The following is an 18818-nucleotide window of genomic DNA, read 5'->3' on the forward strand; positions in this document are numbered from 1 at the left end:
TGATTAAGGTAACCTAAAATGTTCGTATTTTCTCGTCCAGGCCAAGTGAGGAGATTAGTGAAGAGTCAGTGAGCTAGATCCCTCCAATAGTTTTCAAAGCTAAAAGTGGTAAATACCATACTTTAAAAACAACTAAATTCAAGTGTAATAGGCCTATTATAATATCAATGTCGTCACATATTTCTGTTTTGTTTTCAGAAGTAGTCAGTGTAGGTCTATATAGCTTGTATGTGAGAGAAAACAAAAATAATTAAAAAAAAAGAATATGTGCTATATGTAGACATTGGAGAGCTGGTCTCTTTTTTTTTTTTTTTTATCCAACTCAGACTTACGTGGCATAGGTCTAACCATTTTTAGATGTGACTGTCGAATTATTTTACACTCTACAACTACAGAACGTATAGATCTAGAGCTCTATTTTTATCTAAGCACTGAACCGTAAAGTTACGTCATAGTCCTTCCTGGTTCCGCCTCATTTTAGGCCTATTTACTATTCAATATGAACACAGCCTTGGAGCTTTGTTTACATTTAAATCACAATGTGTTTTCTGTGTCCAATTTCAATTGATACAAAGTAATTAGTCTACCAGCGAAACCGAGTACATTTATTAAATAATGGAGCCATTGGAGGTAATTAAGTTTATTCTAGTGTGTTCTGGGTGTTAAAGTAACTTTGGGCCTATAGATTTTAAATACAGATTGAGAGTTAGTCACACACTGTAAAGACTAGATCTATATACAACATTCTATTTTTAAATCAGCTGAACGGCTTTTAGATGATGATTTAACAATATATACAATTATTTAATAATAGAAACGTTTTTAAACATAATATATACTTACAACAATTAGCCTATTTTACAAGAATATAGGCTATTTTAAAAAATAAAGGGTATATTAAGTGTAGTTGTATCAAATAGTTTGGATCAGTCATGTAATTTTTTTTCTAGATCTAGACTCTAGACTAACAATAACATGGTTACAAAGACAGTTTGTGTGAAGACTCAAAATAGCCCCCTTCCCCCTTTTTGAAGTGGTCCACCCATGTAGGTATAGAAAGGCAGGTTTCAATATTTTCAGAAAGAATATTTGTTGAAGGCAAATAATTAAATATATAAATATTAAGCAGGCTATATATTAAAATAATCCAAGGCAAATGACAGAGAAGAATGGAGAAAGAAGGTTGACAGATTTTGTGTGATGCATCAGCGGTCCAGCAGACCAAGGGATTGGTGAAAGTGAAAAAGTTCGATGTGAACCTGGTCTAACTAATATCATATAATGATTATCTAATTAACCTAATTGTTCAGTAAAGGGTCAATCTCTTATTCAAAGCCTCAAAAAAAAAAATATTTCCGTTCCTAGAATATGAAAAAAAAATGTATCTCCTTTCCTTTTGTTCAGTGTTTCATGTTATAATGGTTGTGTTGCAGTTCACGAGATGATCTGAAAACCTACTTATTAATAGTTGCTTTTAAATTATGTTCCACTTTTATATTTCGAAGATAGATTCTTTCTCTTTAAAACAAAAGTAAACATTTTTTTTTTTTGTAAATGTTGTAGCTAGTATGACAGAACTTACATGACTTATTAATACAATTGTTAACAAAAAATTGACAAAAAATCGAAGACCGTTTGCATAAATGTGTTAAAAGAAAAGATAATATAATTTTTATTGATCTAATCTAATGGAAATTCAATTTGACTACAATTGACAAGCTCATAAATGGTGTAAAGTTGTAAAAATGGTGTATTTTTATGAACTTGTATAGTTGATTTTAAAAATTAAATTTTTCGCTTTCAGAAAAAAAAAGTAGCCATTGCATCAGAACTTTGAAAGGTCTAAAATACCATGACGCCTGATTTGCACTATCTTTTCTAGTTTACGAGATCTAAAGGGGACGGATGGACGGACTATAGACCAAACAAAACTAATAGCGTCTATTCCCCTTTCGGGGGGCCGCTAGCAAATAAAGCTTACTGTAGTTGTATTAATTAGTTTGGATCAGTCATGCAATTAAATTTGTGATAGATCTAGACCAGGGGTGGGCAACCTTTTTGGATTGAGGGCTGCATCTCTTTAAATTTGGGATGGCGGGCCGTATATGTATATACAACTTAGAAAAATACTCTAGCTAACTTTTAATTCATAGTTACACTGTATTATATTCACGTTTCTTTTTTTCCACACTCCACGTTAAGGAATTAAAAGAAGAGTTAGCAATTTCTGAAATCAATTAATAATTTTTAAATTGTTGTTGTCTTTTTATATTAGCCTACAATAACCCCACTAATATACAGTTGTAATTAATGTGCAGTATTTTACTTTTACACTCGTGCATAATGTTCCGGAACTTTGGAACTAGCTTACTAGTTTTTACCCTTGTGACTGCTGTCAAATTACAGTCAGTCAAAATCAACCAGTACTTGTTTAGTTTCCCCCCACCCAAAATATAATGCTTGTTCACTGGATGAGACAATATATGCTCCGGAAGTTAAATGTCGGGACGAGCGAAACCTGCCCTTTTGGAGCATCACCAGAGAATGCTGACCATGTCCTTCAATGGTGCATACTAAATCAGAGACCCGAACAGGACTCTGGCCCCAAAGCCCTCCTATAGAACCAAAACTATTCGGAGAACTGCCTGATCTGGAAAACATTGCGCGGTTCATCTTAGATATAGGATTACTGATCTGAATCCTCCAACATGTAAAATGAGAACAAAGAAGAAGAAGAACAGATGTAGGTGTACACAAATAGTGTGAACAGCAGCACATTTTTTAAAGTGTTGACATACCTGAGATGAACTCCAATTGTTGGCAAGGCTGGAAGGATCAGTCCTCCAATAGAGCCTTGGGGGGAAACTCTGCTGTTAGGCGTAGTGCCTTCAAGCTCCCATACAGGTCAAGTGACTCTGCAGACAAACTACCCCGCAGCTCTCGGAGCTGCGGATACTCTTGCAAGAGATGCGTCACTGTTTCCACCGACTCTCCACAGTGTCGGCAACGGGCATCAAAATTTGGCCGGAACCGGGCAAAATATGCACCGACAGGGCAGTGCCCAGTTCTACACTACGCATTGATAGATTGTTCCGACCTTTTTAGCCTCCACCATGGATCGTCGCTGTCCGGGTGACACAAATGCTGCCAGACTCCACGGACTTTGTTGGAGCCATCCCAGGATTTCAACCACTTGTCATGTACCCACTCTCGGATTAATGTCGTAGTGTTGACATACAGATTCTGGCACTCATAAGACTCCTGTGGAAGTACTGACTGGAAATTCTCTTTGCTCGGAGTTATGTCCTCTGGAGCTAAATCAGCTTCTGCGCTAAACGGTGAGCTCAATGTATTGAAAACCGGTTCTTGACGTCTTAAAATTTGATTTTATAAATTGCAAAATGAAGGAATCTAAAAATGTGTTGTACTTTTAATCATTTTACTAGAAATAATTTCACCTTTCAGCAAAGGAAAATGACAAAACCTGTTTCTTTTGCTTGCTTGTAGAAAAGGGAAAGCCTTGTTTGAAAAGATTTAACATCCATTTACATTTCATATGCAAAAGGCTCATTGCAATGGCAATTATGAAACATAAAATCTGTCTTCCACTCTTCATTAGAAATATTGGTAACAAGGTCACAGTCAATGTCTTTCAAGTAACATAACCATTTCTTCCTTGAGATTTTACACTATTCTCGTTTACCTTGCCCTGCTAAGGTGGCGGATTTATTGGATCATTTTGTTCATAATCGGAACTACCTGTGGTTTTTACACTCTAGCTCTAATAAGTTTGATTTATATTTATATTTTGTTACTAAGAATCTGAAATTTTATGAAGCTTTGTGCAAACTTTCCTGTTTAAGATTTATGGTTGGGATATTTTAAAAAAAAACCCTAACTATTTTACTCAGTCAAAGATCGAGCGCCACCAGTTGTCACCCTTGCCATCTTGTTCCAAGCATACCCTTGTTGATGTCTAAGAGCTGAGCCGAAGGCTCTTCGAGCTCTAAGTTTGAAAAAAAACCTGTTTGGACGCCAAACAGTAAAAAAAAAAAAAACCTGTGTGAACACACAGTTCTGTTTGGGAGAGACCCTAGACAATGCCTATGTAAGGCATTGCTGTTGACCGATGCGTTCCGCCCCCGACACGTGGACTAAAGACACGGCCGAAGGCCGAGAATGCACCGGGGACTTCTGCCATTTTCCTTCAATGTACCAAGCTAACTGTGCGGGATCCGCCATTTATGTAACGGTCCCTTTGAGGAACAGCGCATGGATTGGTGACGTGTTTGTGGGGACTTTATTACAACTCCGCCCGTGCAATGAGTGGACTCTCGTCTACCCGTGGGCATCCCCACGGGAGTCCTGTGTTGCTACCCATTTTGCCTAGCCAATTCCTCAAATGGCCGTTTCCACGCGGGCGCCACGATGAGGCAGGGCAGCGTGCCCGCGCCAAGCATACCCAACATTCAACACAGTTCTTCATAGCATTGAATAAATACTGATCAGAGATTGTGTCTTGAATTGAGTGTATTGATGTATAGCCAATAAACATAGTCTTCGTTTGCTTGAAACTTTTTATAATGACAGTTTCAATAATTTATATTTATATTATTTTTAATATATTTGCATTTTTATAAGTATATACCGTGGGCACAACTGACGTCTGTAGGTGTCGGCGGGCCGCATAAAACACTCAGGCGGGCCGCATGTGGCCCGCGGGCCGTAATTAGCCCACCCCTGATCTAGACTAATAATAATAAATCTGTGCGATTAGAAATATTTTTTGACAAATTGTTTTCCATGCTTTTAACTTTGTCATTACGCTTTGATGCTATCACTTGTCTGGACCAGTTGGAAAAGGGGTTGGAGGGAGAAAGAGGGGGGTATCTGGGTGATCGCTTTTTAAATGTATGTATAAAAAAAGGTGAGCTACCTGACTTCGAACTCTAGGTCTAAGGCCTCCTCAAGCCAGTACGGTCACCATAGCGCCAGGGAGCTGCTCATGAAAATAGTTAGTTTTTTTTAGTTATTTACAAACTTTTCTTTCGACTAACAATAAGGGGACTAATTCAACGTATACCCCCTTATCAGTCGAGTAATATTTCTTTCCCTTGATGGCATGTAAAAGAAATAAGTGTGCAAAATTTAAACCTGATATGAGATTGGGTGTGGGAGAAATAACGTGTACAAACTTTTTACCTGACAGACAGAGGGAGTTGATAAAAGCTTTAATAATAATAAAAAAAAGTTTATCTTTCAAATGTAAAACAAATAGGTTTGACTTTACGAAGACCAAAAGTAGCTGTGCACCTATTTCTAGCACCTACAGAATAGGCATAAGCCTCTATATAGCGCCTCTATTTTCAATTAGATATATCTATTTATCTTGTGTTCGTTTTGTTATGGGATTTAAACATGACAGAGGTGTTATGTTGTGTGTGTGTGTATGTGTTTATATGGTGACGGTGGGAAAAGGTTAGCGGTTGGTTGTGAATGATGCAACATAGGTGGTATAGTCATCACTTGTTTTGAGTTAGGGGAGACGACTCCATAACGTGAGACTGAAAGGCTGTGTTATTGTAGAAAGTTAGATACTGTTAAGAAATATTATTGCTAACGTCTGCTACAGTTGTTACTACAGTTACAATGAAGACATACCTATCAGATGAGTCGCAAAGAGCCAAATGAATAAGGAAAGACAAAACTTGTCCCACTTGTTACTAGAGTTATGAGTTGCTGCGGTATTTCTCAAATACCAAGAATTTCTTTAACATGAATTAAATAAATAATAACATGAGTCGTGGACAATTATGAATGAACAGGATATCTTGCTCTGTGTTAATTTTATTATTTCTGTGTTTTTCTAGCAACCAGATCTGATACGCTGTAACACACAGATGCTTAAGTTTGGTTGAATTGTATGACGGTATTGAAAAATTGGATACGTTTTTTTTATACTATGAGGCGGAGGGTGGATGACACGAATACTGTGTCCCGAAGATATACAACACCCTTACATCCATACACACACAACTTAGCACGAAACACTTTGGTCTATTGATATATTAGATTGATTTCCTTATTTTTGCAAACCTTATATCAACTCTGTCTGTCTGGTACACATTTTGTAAACTTTATTTTCATATTATTTCATTGTTTCTAACAAAATATAAATAAGTAAAGAAATAAAAATTACTAATTAGCTTTGCTTGTTGAAAAGTATTTTCTTTATATTATGCTTGCCATTTGTACACATTTGACTCTGTCTAGTATACATCTTGTACACGTTATTTCTCCCACTTCCCATTCTCGGATCAACTGGAAACTTTGCAGCTATATATTGTCGATGGCAGTACACGAATCAATAAAAAAAAATTACCAATAAGTTAATTATTTAGAGGTAATTAATTCTGTGGCATTTTACGTCTAGAGAGACGATCTTTTCCCTTTGCAACTTCTCGTGTGACTAAAGAGGCCAATCCTTGATACACAGCTGCAATCGCAGGTTGGGCATATGTAATCACCAGGCGCCGTTGCATTTTCACCCTTTTTCTGCATTCTGTTGTGTATGACATCTGCAATCCGTTACCCTTCCTTCAGGGGCGGACTGGCTATATGGGCATTTGGGCAAATGCCCGGTGGGCCGGTACTCAAACGGGACTAAATGGCCTCATGAATGCCACTACGGTACGCATTAAATTGTTAAAGTTTAATAATATTATCATATATAAGGGACTATATGGGAACTATATGGGCATCATGTTAAAAACATCTTTTACAGACTATAGTATAAATAATACTTATTGAATCTAACACATTTTCAAAAATAATGTAATAGCCCACATCCATTGACAGTGCTATTAGTTGGCTTCAACTTTTTAGGGCCTACAAACATAACGATTAAAAAGCAACATAAGACCTATATTTCTTATAAAGGTATAGAGAATGCATACAGTTATCGATACATTAAAAAAAAATACCATGATGATTTTGAGAACAGATAGGCCTATAATTGGAGGACCATCATATGATATACAATTTATGGGCTGTACTGTACAGAAATGCCTGGGCCTATTTTGGATGGCTGCCTGGTCGTGCGGTTTGCGCTCTGGACTGTCGTTCAGATTTATCGATGGTCCCGGGTTCAAACCCTGCCCGCTCCCATCCCCCGTCGTCCTGCGGGAGGTTTGGACTAGGAAGTAAACTATCTTCAACTCTGAAGTAACATCCGAAACATGTCAAACATTTTACAAACAAACAAACAAACATTTTGACATCCAGTCCGCCCCTGCCTTCCTTTATGCTCTCTCTCCATGTGGATCTATCCAGTGCCACCTCTTCCCAGCTGCCAGTGTCGATTTTGAAGAGCTTCATGTCGCGTTTGCATACATCCGTATAACGTAAAAGTGGGCGACCAGCGGCTCTCCTGCCTTCTATTAGATCGCCATACAGGATGTCCTGTGGAAGTCGACCTACTGGCATTCTACGAACGTGGCCAAGCCAGCCAAGGCGTCTGCTGCTGATAACAGAGCGGATGTCCTGGCACCCTGCTCTTCGTAGCACTTCCTCATTGGTTATCTTATCTTGCCACCTTATTTTGAAGATCCGCCTTAGGCATCGGAGGTGGAAGACATTCAGCTTTTTTTCCTGCCATGAGTAGATTGACCATGTTTCACTTCCGTACAGCAAGGTGCTCAACATACAGGTCCGGTAGACTAAGTAATTAATTAAAATATATATATCTTGCAGTTTATAAGCTTTGTTTTTTTAATGTATTTTCATATTTTTTTGTTTCTTTTTAGAGATTGAAGGTGAAATTTGAATGTCAAGTGTTAGAGGACAACAGAACTAACCTGAATCAATGCTTTCTAAACTGTAGCAAGAACCATGAAGACTACATTCCTGCGCATTTTTGTGACCAACATATTCCTCTAGAATACCGCGACGAACATATGCACAGTTTAATAAAATCTGTAGCAGATATAACTGTCAGAGTCCGTTGTGTATATGTCAGTACATCGCGCCCAGAATTTTGGCCACAGGTCATTGGGTCGGAGGAGCAGTGTCCTTATCCCTTTTACAAAGTCAGAGGGGAAAAGCTTTCCAGATTCGGAAGTGGAAGAATCAACAGAGTTGTGTACTGTCCAGACTCTCCTTGCACGTGCAGTATATGCCGTCAATCAGACACGCCCAATCTTGGGTCGTACATAGTTTTTATAGACACTGCCACACACGTGGTTTTTGATGAGGAAGAGGCAAAGAAAGCTTCCATAAGACTGTTCTTTGACAGCTATCTAAGTCCAAAAGTAAACCTTCATGTCCTAAGTATGTGTTACGCCAACGTCGAAAGAGACTGGTGCTTGCTAAAATGCACAACGTGTGACTCAGATTTAGGCGACGCGCTAGCCGCTAAGCTGAAACTATTTGAGAAGACCAGAAATGACTTCTACTACATCTATGCAAAGTCCAGGCAAAATGACCCTCGGGCTATTATTGTATCTCATCCTCACGGAGGCCCCAAGCAGATCAGTTTAGGCCACTGGGAGAACAAACAGCAAGTGGGTGACAACAACAGCTACCACAGATTCCACTACACTGCAAACACCTGCCCAGGGAGCAGTGGGGCGCCGGTTTACTTGATGGGGTTTAAAGAGTGGGGTTGGTGGGACGAGCTTCTTCATAGTGGCGCCTCTTCTAATGGGCTCAACTTCAGCGGTGCTGGAGTTATCTATGTCTAAGTTTGGTCACAATGTGGACACGAAGTAATGATTAGTGCGGTACTAGCATTCTATTTAAAACACACACACACACATAAAAGAGTGATGCCCAAACCACGACCCGCGGGACATATCTGACAACTAATGTGCTTCTACTTGGTCCATTGAAACTTCAACCCACAATGCATCATAAATAAACAGAACATCGTTTCGATTGGATTTCAGGATTTTATGCCAAGTTTGAACTAGGGTTTAGTCAGCTACAAACAATCAGATGATGATAGACAATAAGATGTTTAGCATTTGACAGTGTTCTATTTCGGATTTAAGGTACTGTTGGTGAATAAAGTATTGTACGGGGAAATCAAATGTTGAAATTATTCAGTGTAATTAATGAATATATAATCTTTATAGAAATATACCCTATACAATTACTTTTTTTCCACCGCTGTTTTTTTATGAAAGCGTTTTGTAAACATAAATATGCTTTTATCAACTATTGACACATTTTGTAGTATGCCCAAAGGGAGAAAACTGATAAAATCTTAAAATGAAGTGTTAGTTCATGGATTATGTGCCCTTGTGAAACTAATCTTTCTCTTCTCTCCGTCTCTCTCTCTCTATATATATATATGCCGCTTTGCTAAAAAAAAAAAACAGCAACAAAGTATTTCATATCACAGAAAACGAGACCGAGAACCAAGTTGTGTATAGTTGCTATATTCAGACATTGACTACTGCCAATTGTACAGTATTTGATTGCTTCTTTTTGCGTATGTATTACACTCATTAAAGTATCTCTTTATTCGGAGCCCAAATTGTTAAGGCTCATTGTTCATTTATTATTATTATTATTTCATATTTAGTAAGGATCTTTTTAAAGTTTTTATTTGTTTAGGTTTTTGTGAAGGCAGCCGTTTTGAGGGCGAAACCCTGGGCGGCTGGACTCTTTTTTTTGTTTACTACCGTAAACTAACAGTTCTTCCATTACTAGAAGATTTTTCTTTGATTTGTGATTTGATTGTTGCTCTGTTTGCTTGATACAAACTTTATTTTGAAAAGATAAATAAATTCTATGCTTTGAACACAACAATAGTTTAGTTTTCAAACTATTTAAAATTTTGATTTCAAGGGAATATTATCTCTAGTTTGTATTTTAAACATTATTATTATTGTTTGTATTTTATTTCATGTTTTAGCCAAATTGCAACTATAGATCTATAAATGTATGAAATAACGAGGCACTAACACGAAGGCTTATACTGCCTTATACAATCTCATCGTTTGAAGAACTTAAAATCCTTTTTGAGAAATATTATTTCAATTGAAGGGAGATAATTAAAATTAAAATATGATAGTTTTATAGTTTTATAATTTTTTGAGTTAAGCAGCTTTCACTAGTTGTTCCGTTTAACTAAATGGCGAGTAAATAAAACAGTAGAGAAATTAGAGAATACTTTTTCTAGTTTGTATTTTGAACATTATTATTATTTGTATTTTATTAAATACTTTATCCATATGGGAAATATAGATCTACAAACTTGTCTAACGAAGCAAAGCGTTGAATGCAAACACAACACACAAAACAAAGCATACACAATACAAGGACACATATAATCTAAAATCGCTGTTAAGATATATCGCTGGTAGCATTAAATATAAGGGAAATTATTAAATACAAAACATGATTGTTTTTAGAATTGAGTTAAGCAACTTTGACTATATATAGTTCGCTAAATGGTGAACAAATTAAACAGTAGAGAAATAAACCCTTTTTTGTTTAAATGTCTTGCCAAATGTAATGAACAGAAACACAATTAGGCTATCAGAGAATCAAACCCCATTAGCTGCTTCTCTTTAAGTACAACTGTAATACATTTGTATACAATTATATAACTACAGAGTATATTTAAATAAAACATATTGTATTATAGTACGACTTTATGGACAGAAATGACAGTGCATGTATAAGATAATTAAAATTTTCTAATTTACTAAATAAATTTACTTCTTTAAATAAACTGCCTGGCTAGAACATAAATTTTTTTTTGTATTGATATTGAATTTGTATTGAAATAAAAAATTTAGGATTCATCTGTGTGTTACTTTTATATGTATACATAATTCTCTTCATGGCTTAAGAGTTTGTACAAGAAGTAAAGGAAAGATCACTTTTTATTTCTGCAAGTCGGACGGACTAGAGTTACCCTACGAAAAAAAATAAAAGAAGGGGGGAGAACAAGTAGTATTCACCCGTCACAAAATAGCAGGGCCGGACTTAACCGTTGTGACCAAGAAGTCATGGAAAGATCACATTTTCTTTAATTTCTACCCCACGTAGTTTTAGCGGCGAAAAAAGAGAGGGTATGAGAACAAGTAATCTACTCTGTATTCACCCGTCACTAAATAGCAGGACTTAACCGTTGTGGGGCCCTATGCGAAACGGATTTCGCGGGGTCCAGTTTGGGTAGGGATAGTGAAATTTAAGAGTTTGTATTAGAAAATAAATTCGTCTTTGCATTTTATTCATTCTTTACTACGTACAGAACTACTTTATGAACATTGCATGTAGCGAAGTCATACAGTAGATCATAAAATTTTATTTCCTACATAGATCACTCTCAATAGCAGGAATTATCAAATGTTTTAATCTATCTACGAGAATTGTTAACCTCGAGAAGCTTCTTTTACCAGATTACACAATTACGGGTAATGCATAATGCCGTTTTTATTTATCGCGCGTAGGATTGGCGTTTTCAATATTGAATGACACCCCGAAATGACACCTTTTTATATATATTTCGTGAGATTTGTATGTGTTTTCAAAAGATTTTTTAATAAATTCCAGAGATTTCCATGACTTTTTTGTATATTTTGCAATTTAATAATTTACACCTAGAATTAGCGCGGGTCCTTTGAAAGTGCGGGGACCACTGCGGTCGCATAGGTTGCATTGGCCTTAAGCCGGCCCTGCAAAATAGCGTGTCGACTGGTAGTTCTAAATTGCCGAAACAAAACATTATTGTCAGTGTTTAAACTTAAAAGTTGTCACTAAGTATGTCTACGGTAAGTTGTATTTCGGAGACAATCCAAAACGTTCGCGAAGCAAATTACTTTATATGTTGAGGCTGTGTTGTAACCGACATGTCAAAAGTAAGAATCCCAGTGAAGACTGGGATTTTGAATTTCAGAATTTGTAGAACGCCTTTGAGTCCGCCCAACTCTCATGGGTACCAAACATACGTTGGTTTAGTAAAAAAAAGTTTGTTATAATGAAATGTAATTTGCTTTATTTGGATGTCTTTCCACAAATGAAACGTAGTACTGTAGGTCAGACGGGGATGGTACCAAGCAGGATTCAAACTATAGAACGTCTTGTCAACAGTCCGAGGCTCATACCACACAACTAAATATAAGCAACGATACAGGCATTACAAATAATCCCAAATTAAGGTAAGCTAGTTATCATGAAAATGAGATTATGTCAGTGTACCATATAACGAGTTTCTATAGTCTGCGATTGAGAGCAAAAAACATTTTCAACTCATGTAGATCATGTGGTTCATGCAATTTGTAAGCCTCCATGCACTAAAGGCTCTGTGCTGAGATTAATCCCTAATAGCACGGTCCAGGTATCAGGCAGTGTTCTGTAGGGTTTGCCTGTCTCCGTACAGGGCAAGACCCCCGCATGTACCAGTTCTGTTTCATGTTTCAAGACTAAACGTATCTTCGAATGTGTCTCTGAGCACACTGCATCATTGAGGATGTGTTCTACTGTGTCGTATTCCGTGTGACAGTGTTGACATCTGGGTCATGATTCTCTCAGATCCTAGCGAAATAGGCTCCTATCGGACAGTGTCCCGTGCGAAACAGTGCCAAAATTGCCTGATCCTTTCTAACTGCCACTATTAGTTCTTCCTGTTTGGGCATTTGAGAACCTCCCAGACCTCCCGTCCCGTGCTACATTGGTCCCAGCCCTCGTACCACTTGGACTTGATTCATTCACAAATCTTGGCTTTTGCACTCTCGTGTATGTCTGCGGCCCCTTTGGTGGGTCTAGAAGCGTTCTGAGCTTTGCCAAACTATCAACCCTCTCGTATTCTCTGATTCCACAATGTGAGGGAATCCATTACATCTTTATAAGTACCTTATGTTTCCTTTCCACACATGCCATTGTTTTTGCCAGTAGGGTAGGCCACGTCTCTGGGCTCTCGAGAGCTTGCAGGCAGGAAAGTGAGTCTGTAAAGAGGATTACATTGGCTGGTGCCGCAGTTCCTTCCTCAATACGCTGTTCAATGTGCTCCAGGGCATGTCTGATTTCTTCCATTTCCTCAACATAGTAGCTTTCTCCTGCACATGGACCTACCAGTTCGTCGCATTCTGTTACACCGGGGAAACTGAGTACCGCTCCATAGCCCGAGTTTGTTCTGCCTTGGACATCTCTCGTAGATCCGTCCGTATAGACATTGATGGTGTCTTTCTGGTACTAGGCTATGGTTTCTCTCACAGTGACTCACAGTGCTATTTAGTAGGTTTGGTGTATATTTCTTGTTTACCTTTGAATCAATCATCGTTTTCCGCACCTCTGGCAGCTTGGGAACTGTTGCCGGGTGGAAAGCCCAGGTGATAGCGAAAGCAGCTCTTTCCGTTGAGGGGAGAGGAGCAAGCTCTTGGGACAGACTCAATGCAGTCCGCATTAACAATGTCCTTTTGAGCCGCCCTTTACCCACCCATTCATGGGCTAAGAGTCTGAGTGGGCAGCCGTCCCCCAGCTATTCATTCAATTAGGTCTTGTACAAGCACACTTCGAAGCATATCTTAAAACGCCTGTATCATTAGTGTGCTTGTTTATTGTCTGTTGATTTGAAAGGAAAATGGAAAATAATTTTCATTATGTGGTAAAGATGATGATGGACCTTCAGAGAGCCGGGGGGGGGGGTAACGCTGGTACACAGAATTTAATTGCTTATTGCTTAATGTACTACATATGCAAACGTTCAAATAGGTTATGGATCTAAATGTCATATGATCTATCTCAAACTGAGAAAATTGTTAGTTTTTTTCACATTGTCGTAGGCCAAACTGTAAGAAATGACTTCAAGGGGAGTAATGCTTGCATGGGAAGAAATATCTTTGCTATTTCCCTTACCTTAGATAATTTATTTTCACTGACCTTTTGGGCGTACGAGTTTGTTTAATTATATGTGCTAGTTTCTAATGCATGTGTTCTAAAATAACAGTCAGCATTTATCAATATTAAAAAAAAAGGTGTAAAAAGGTGATCTATTTATAGTCTGCATAATGATATGGTTACATTATATAGTGTCATGCTTTAGTCACACTTTAGTGTTTACATAGAATAGATCACTAGGGAACGAAAAAAATGTACAAACAAATTTTTTTTTAAATTTTAAATTAATAATTACAAAGCTCAGATCAACTCTTCATAAAGATTATATCAACTGTCTATGTCTGTTTGTCTGGTAAAAAGTTTGTACACGTTATTTTTCCCACACCCAATATTGGATCAAGCTGAAATTTTGCACAATCATTTCTTTTACCTGACAACACAAAGATCAATTTTAAAAAAAAACATAATTAATTATTGTGTTTAGTTGTCGAAATGTTTGAAACTGGCAACAAATAACTATGTAACCAATTTTCATAAGCACTTCGCTGCTTTAGTGGATAGTGTATTGGCTTGAGGAGGCTTGAGGAGGCTTGAGGAGAGGCTTGAGGAGGCTTGAGGAGAGGCTTGAGGAGGCTTGAGGCCTTGACTTGGAATTTAAGTAGTACAACTTTTTTTTTATAAAATGCATTTTAAAAGCTATCATGGTAACATTTATAAGATACTTCCTACCCCTCCCCTTCCGAACTGGTCCAGACTAGTGATTAAGTATTAAGCTAAAAGCATGAAATTGCACTAAAGAAAAACCATTCGTAAAAAATATTTCTAATCGCACAGATTTATAATTGTTAATCCAGATCTATTACAAATGTAATGACATGACCTAACTAATCTAAACTTATTTGATACAATTACACCTAATATATATATTTCTTGTTTTTTAAGTTGTTTTTTTCTCTTCTTTATTCTTATAAAACCTAAATACACCCGATTTACTATATTCTGTATAAAGTCCCTAGATTTCTTTCTAAGGAGCGCCCCGCAGTAGGCCACAGGAAGTGTAATGGACACTGGGGTAAGACATAAGAAAGGCAGCGCCCCCCCCCCCGGCACTTCCTTTCAGCTTCTTCGACTTAACCAAACAGCAGCGAAGAGCTTCTCCAGAAGAAAGGGGTGGGCAACGTCTCTAGCTCCTTCCGGATCGTTCAAGGGAAATCAGTCTCCCTTACTCTGAACAAACGTGGATTAATATTTCTACCTCCGTATGTTTCCAGCGGCTGTATTTGCGCTGTCAATGAAGGACGAACGGGAGAGTGGGCGGTGGCGGGGGGAGAGGAGGAAAGAGATGGAGCCCTATTTTCTGAAAATCACAGCGTACTATTCTTTTCATTATCTCCCCTAAAGTTTGGACAGGCGTATTGACGTAGCATTACGAGGCGTCACGTTCGTCAAACATCGGCAAACTCCGGCTAATCTCGCTCAAATCGGCGATGCTTTTTTTCCCCCCACTCAACGGGGGGCGTTTTGTTACAATCTCGAGAAGTGCCCTTTTCAGTCAATGGGCAAATGTTTTCCTAACTTTCGCTCGTTAATCAACCCCCTAGATTTGCTGGAGAATAGACCAAAGTCTTCTCCCTTGTAGAGGCACGAACTAAAAGCGAAGCTTCATTCATGATGTCGCCCTCCCAGGGAATCAGGGTCATTAATTTAATTTAATATCTTTCAATACATTTATCTCCCTTTCAACAAACCAACCCCCCCACCTCCCCGCCTCCCATACTACACACTTTCTCTGAGGCAGTCGCGAAAGGAACTAGAAAGGGAGCGATAATTGAACCCACACAAGCCCAAATAGAAGAACAATATTATACTTCTGTGGGAGCTTCATACACTGGATAGTTCCGGATCTTTATGTCTTGAACTGACAAGTTTTTAGTTAGCGAACATTCTTTATTCATGACATGTACAGCACCTAGAGTTTATATCCAATCTGTATTCTGATATAAGGCGTAGGCTATATTGAGTTGAGGTTCCTCCATTGAAGGTTGGAGCTCTTGACTCTCAAAACTAACACCTTTATTGACGTGCTAACACAATGCAATGAATACAAAAAGTTGTAAGGATTTCCTGTTTCTTTCTTGTCATTAAAAATGTCATTAGGGACAATGTCTACATGGTTTGAACAGTGCAACCTTCATAAATTGCTTGGCTGCCGGGCTAAGGGAATCCAGATTGAATCCCAGTGAGAACCAGAATTTATCATTTTTGATTTTACTCCTTTTAGTAAAAAAATTCTTTATCACATTACCATAATTTCAATTGCACACAATTATATGAAGTAAATATATTTAATTAAAGTTTCAAATTTTGTAAACAGAAGTAGGCCTACTATTTTTTTTTTCAATTGAACTGAAACAGAGTTTGTAAAGGCAAAAACAAAAAGAATAGCAAAGGCAAACAGGGCATGAATTCAACAAGGTCAAATAAAACTTTAAAACCCAGTGTAAAGTTAGCAGTTACACATGACGTGAAACGAACATTACCCCCCCCCCCCCACTTTGACATTTGAAGCAACTAAACAATATTGACCAACACATAGCTTTAAACACGAATTTTTTTTTCAGTGCTCCTCACATTGTAACGCAGCCTGACTGCAAAAGAGATTTTTAATAAAGACCCCAACAGACAACGTCTCTGTCTGCTTTAGGTATGGCAAACTATGCAGGTCTCAATAATGCACTCATTCTTAATATTAGGTCTCGAAGACAAAGACTAATTCTGTATCGTCTTTCTTACTTTATTTATATTTATACATACCCACAATGACTGAGTCAGATGAAATACCCACCTTAGTAAATCTTGACAAAAGCCATAGGCTTTTTCCGATGGCTGCGATGGCTTCCCCCCCCCCCCTATGATCTTCTAAAGCTACATTAAGTCATCACCTAAATGAACTGCTCTTTAATTACTGGCAAAAAGGTGCTGTGCAGCAGTTGCATAGCTAGGGTATATTATGCCCGTGCGGCAGCTCCCCATGATGCCCTCAAAAAGGAAAAGCATGTATTCATTTTCTAACCATTGCTTATTCGCAACAAACAATTTTATAAAAAGACAAGACCAATGAGTCGTACGTGCTTTCTTGCTGGCTAAACAATCAAAATCAATGTTTTCCAACACTTCTTGTTCAAAGGGAATCGCAGTAGATGAAAACACTTGGCTTTCAAACCGAAAGCTCCCGGGTTCGATTCCTGATGAAGACTGGGATTTGCCAGCTCTAATGTGTACCTAACATTAGTTTGGAAAAAGTAGAGGCGGTTGTGTTGGCCACATGACATCCTCGTTAACCGTGGGCCAGAGAAACAGACGACCTCTACAGCACCTGCCCCATAGATTGCAAAGTCTGAAAGGTAAACAATGAAAAAAAAAGAAAGTTCAATGAACAGAATTGCCAGATGAGCGAGTCATACATTTGTCATCGTTGATCACTAATAATTTATGATCAGCTTTAGTTTGGAAAATGTTAGAGCCGTTTTCGAAACAACCCGTCCATTGTTCGGGTACCACTCAGTTTCCATGAACTGCACAGAGCTGTAAAATCTTTCCGATATTTTAGTGTGACATAGGACTTTGGAAGAGCAATAATTTAGCTTCAAATTGGTGCAATTGTGAAACTGTTATTCCATAGAGTGAACTTGGTTGTACTTATGTGTTCTATTTTAGGCACTTGGTATAGTTTAAACATTGCATTCAGTTGTATTGCTATATTTTCTGTTATTGTTTAATATACAATTTATGGCATGTAAATTAACAAATAAATAATGGTTCAGACTTGAGATATTGTACATTGTTTTGTTCTACTTCTACACCCCCTCCAACAATCTCGCTCGACAAATCACGTTCCCAGGGGCCTAACTTTTTCCTTTCTCAAACCCCGATCATTTACCTCCCTTGTTCTCTACCCCTCTCCCCTTGTCCTGTCCTAGCCCACTTTACCTAGAGGTGCCCTTTAACCCGGCAATGAACAGCCTTACCATGATGACAGACAAGATAGCGCTTACCTTTCCCTGGTACTCACGCTACCTCGTGTGGTCATGTTATGCCTGTATGGGTATTATTATCTCATCTAGCCCCCATCTTATCCGGTCTTCTATAGTTCGTTACTAAATACATATATCTGTGATCTGAATCCAGCAGTAAATAGATCCTACCACTACAGCACACATAGACTGATTATTACACGTTTTTATATTTCACTCTTTCGTGCTTACACTTTGGGACCATTACAACTACAATTATGGCACTGACCTGTAAGAAGATATTTAGGAGATCAGATAGTGCCAGATAATAGTTTCTGGTGCCACGGATGCTGGGACCTCAGTCGTGGGAGATGTAGTCAATTGGAAGTAGATCGAATTCTAAACAACGAACATTGGCATCCAAAAAATATTTTCAGCTCTCAAAACTATTCCAATAACTAAACATATTACAATTTGATTCAACTCTAATCTAACTGGCACGATTGAAAAGTAATAATTCTAGGTTATTTATCCGTTTTTTTAGAGTCTTAAAACGGTTTGTATCAAGTGTGAAACGAAATCATGAATTTTTTCTTTCTCTTTAACGGATGAATTGTCAAACCAGATGTTTGATGTTGTGTTTTATTTCTTTACAGTAAACATAAGTTTTGTGGTGTCTGCGGTGTTGTCTGTGATAGTGTATGAGGTGGTGTCTGTGGTGTTGTCTGTGATAGTGTATGAGGTGGTGTCTGTGGTGTTGTCTGTGATAGTGTATGAGGTGGTGTCTGTGGTGTTGTCTGTGATAGTGTATGAGGTGGTGTCTGTGGTGTTGTCTGTGATAGTGTATGAGGTGGTGTCAGTGGTGTTGTCTGTGATAGTGTATGAGATGTTGCCTGTGGTAATGCCTGTAATGGTGCTGCAGTGATACAAGCGATGGTGTCTGTATACATATGA

The 18818-nt window shown here is 38.0% G+C and overlaps 1 protein-coding gene across 1 annotated transcript; it reads left to right on the forward strand.

The window, feature by feature from the left end:
• The first annotated feature begins 489 nt into the window (after nt 1–489).
• Nucleotides 490–8791, forward strand: LOC106065935 (uncharacterized). The gene is made up of 2 exons (XM_056042409.1): nt 490–630; nt 7806–8791. Exons 1-2 carry the CDS (start codon nt 616–618, stop codon nt 8739–8741), a joined length of 951 nt encoding a protein of 316 aa, XP_055898384.1. The 5' UTR covers nt 490–615; the 3' UTR covers nt 8742–8791.
• Nucleotides 8792–18818: the final 10027 nt, after the last annotated feature.

Source organism: Biomphalaria glabrata, chromosome 9 (assembly GCF_947242115.1).
Source record: "Biomphalaria glabrata chromosome 9, xgBioGlab47.1, whole genome shotgun sequence".
Lineage (NCBI taxonomy): Eukaryota > Metazoa > Mollusca > Gastropoda > Planorbidae > Biomphalaria > Biomphalaria glabrata.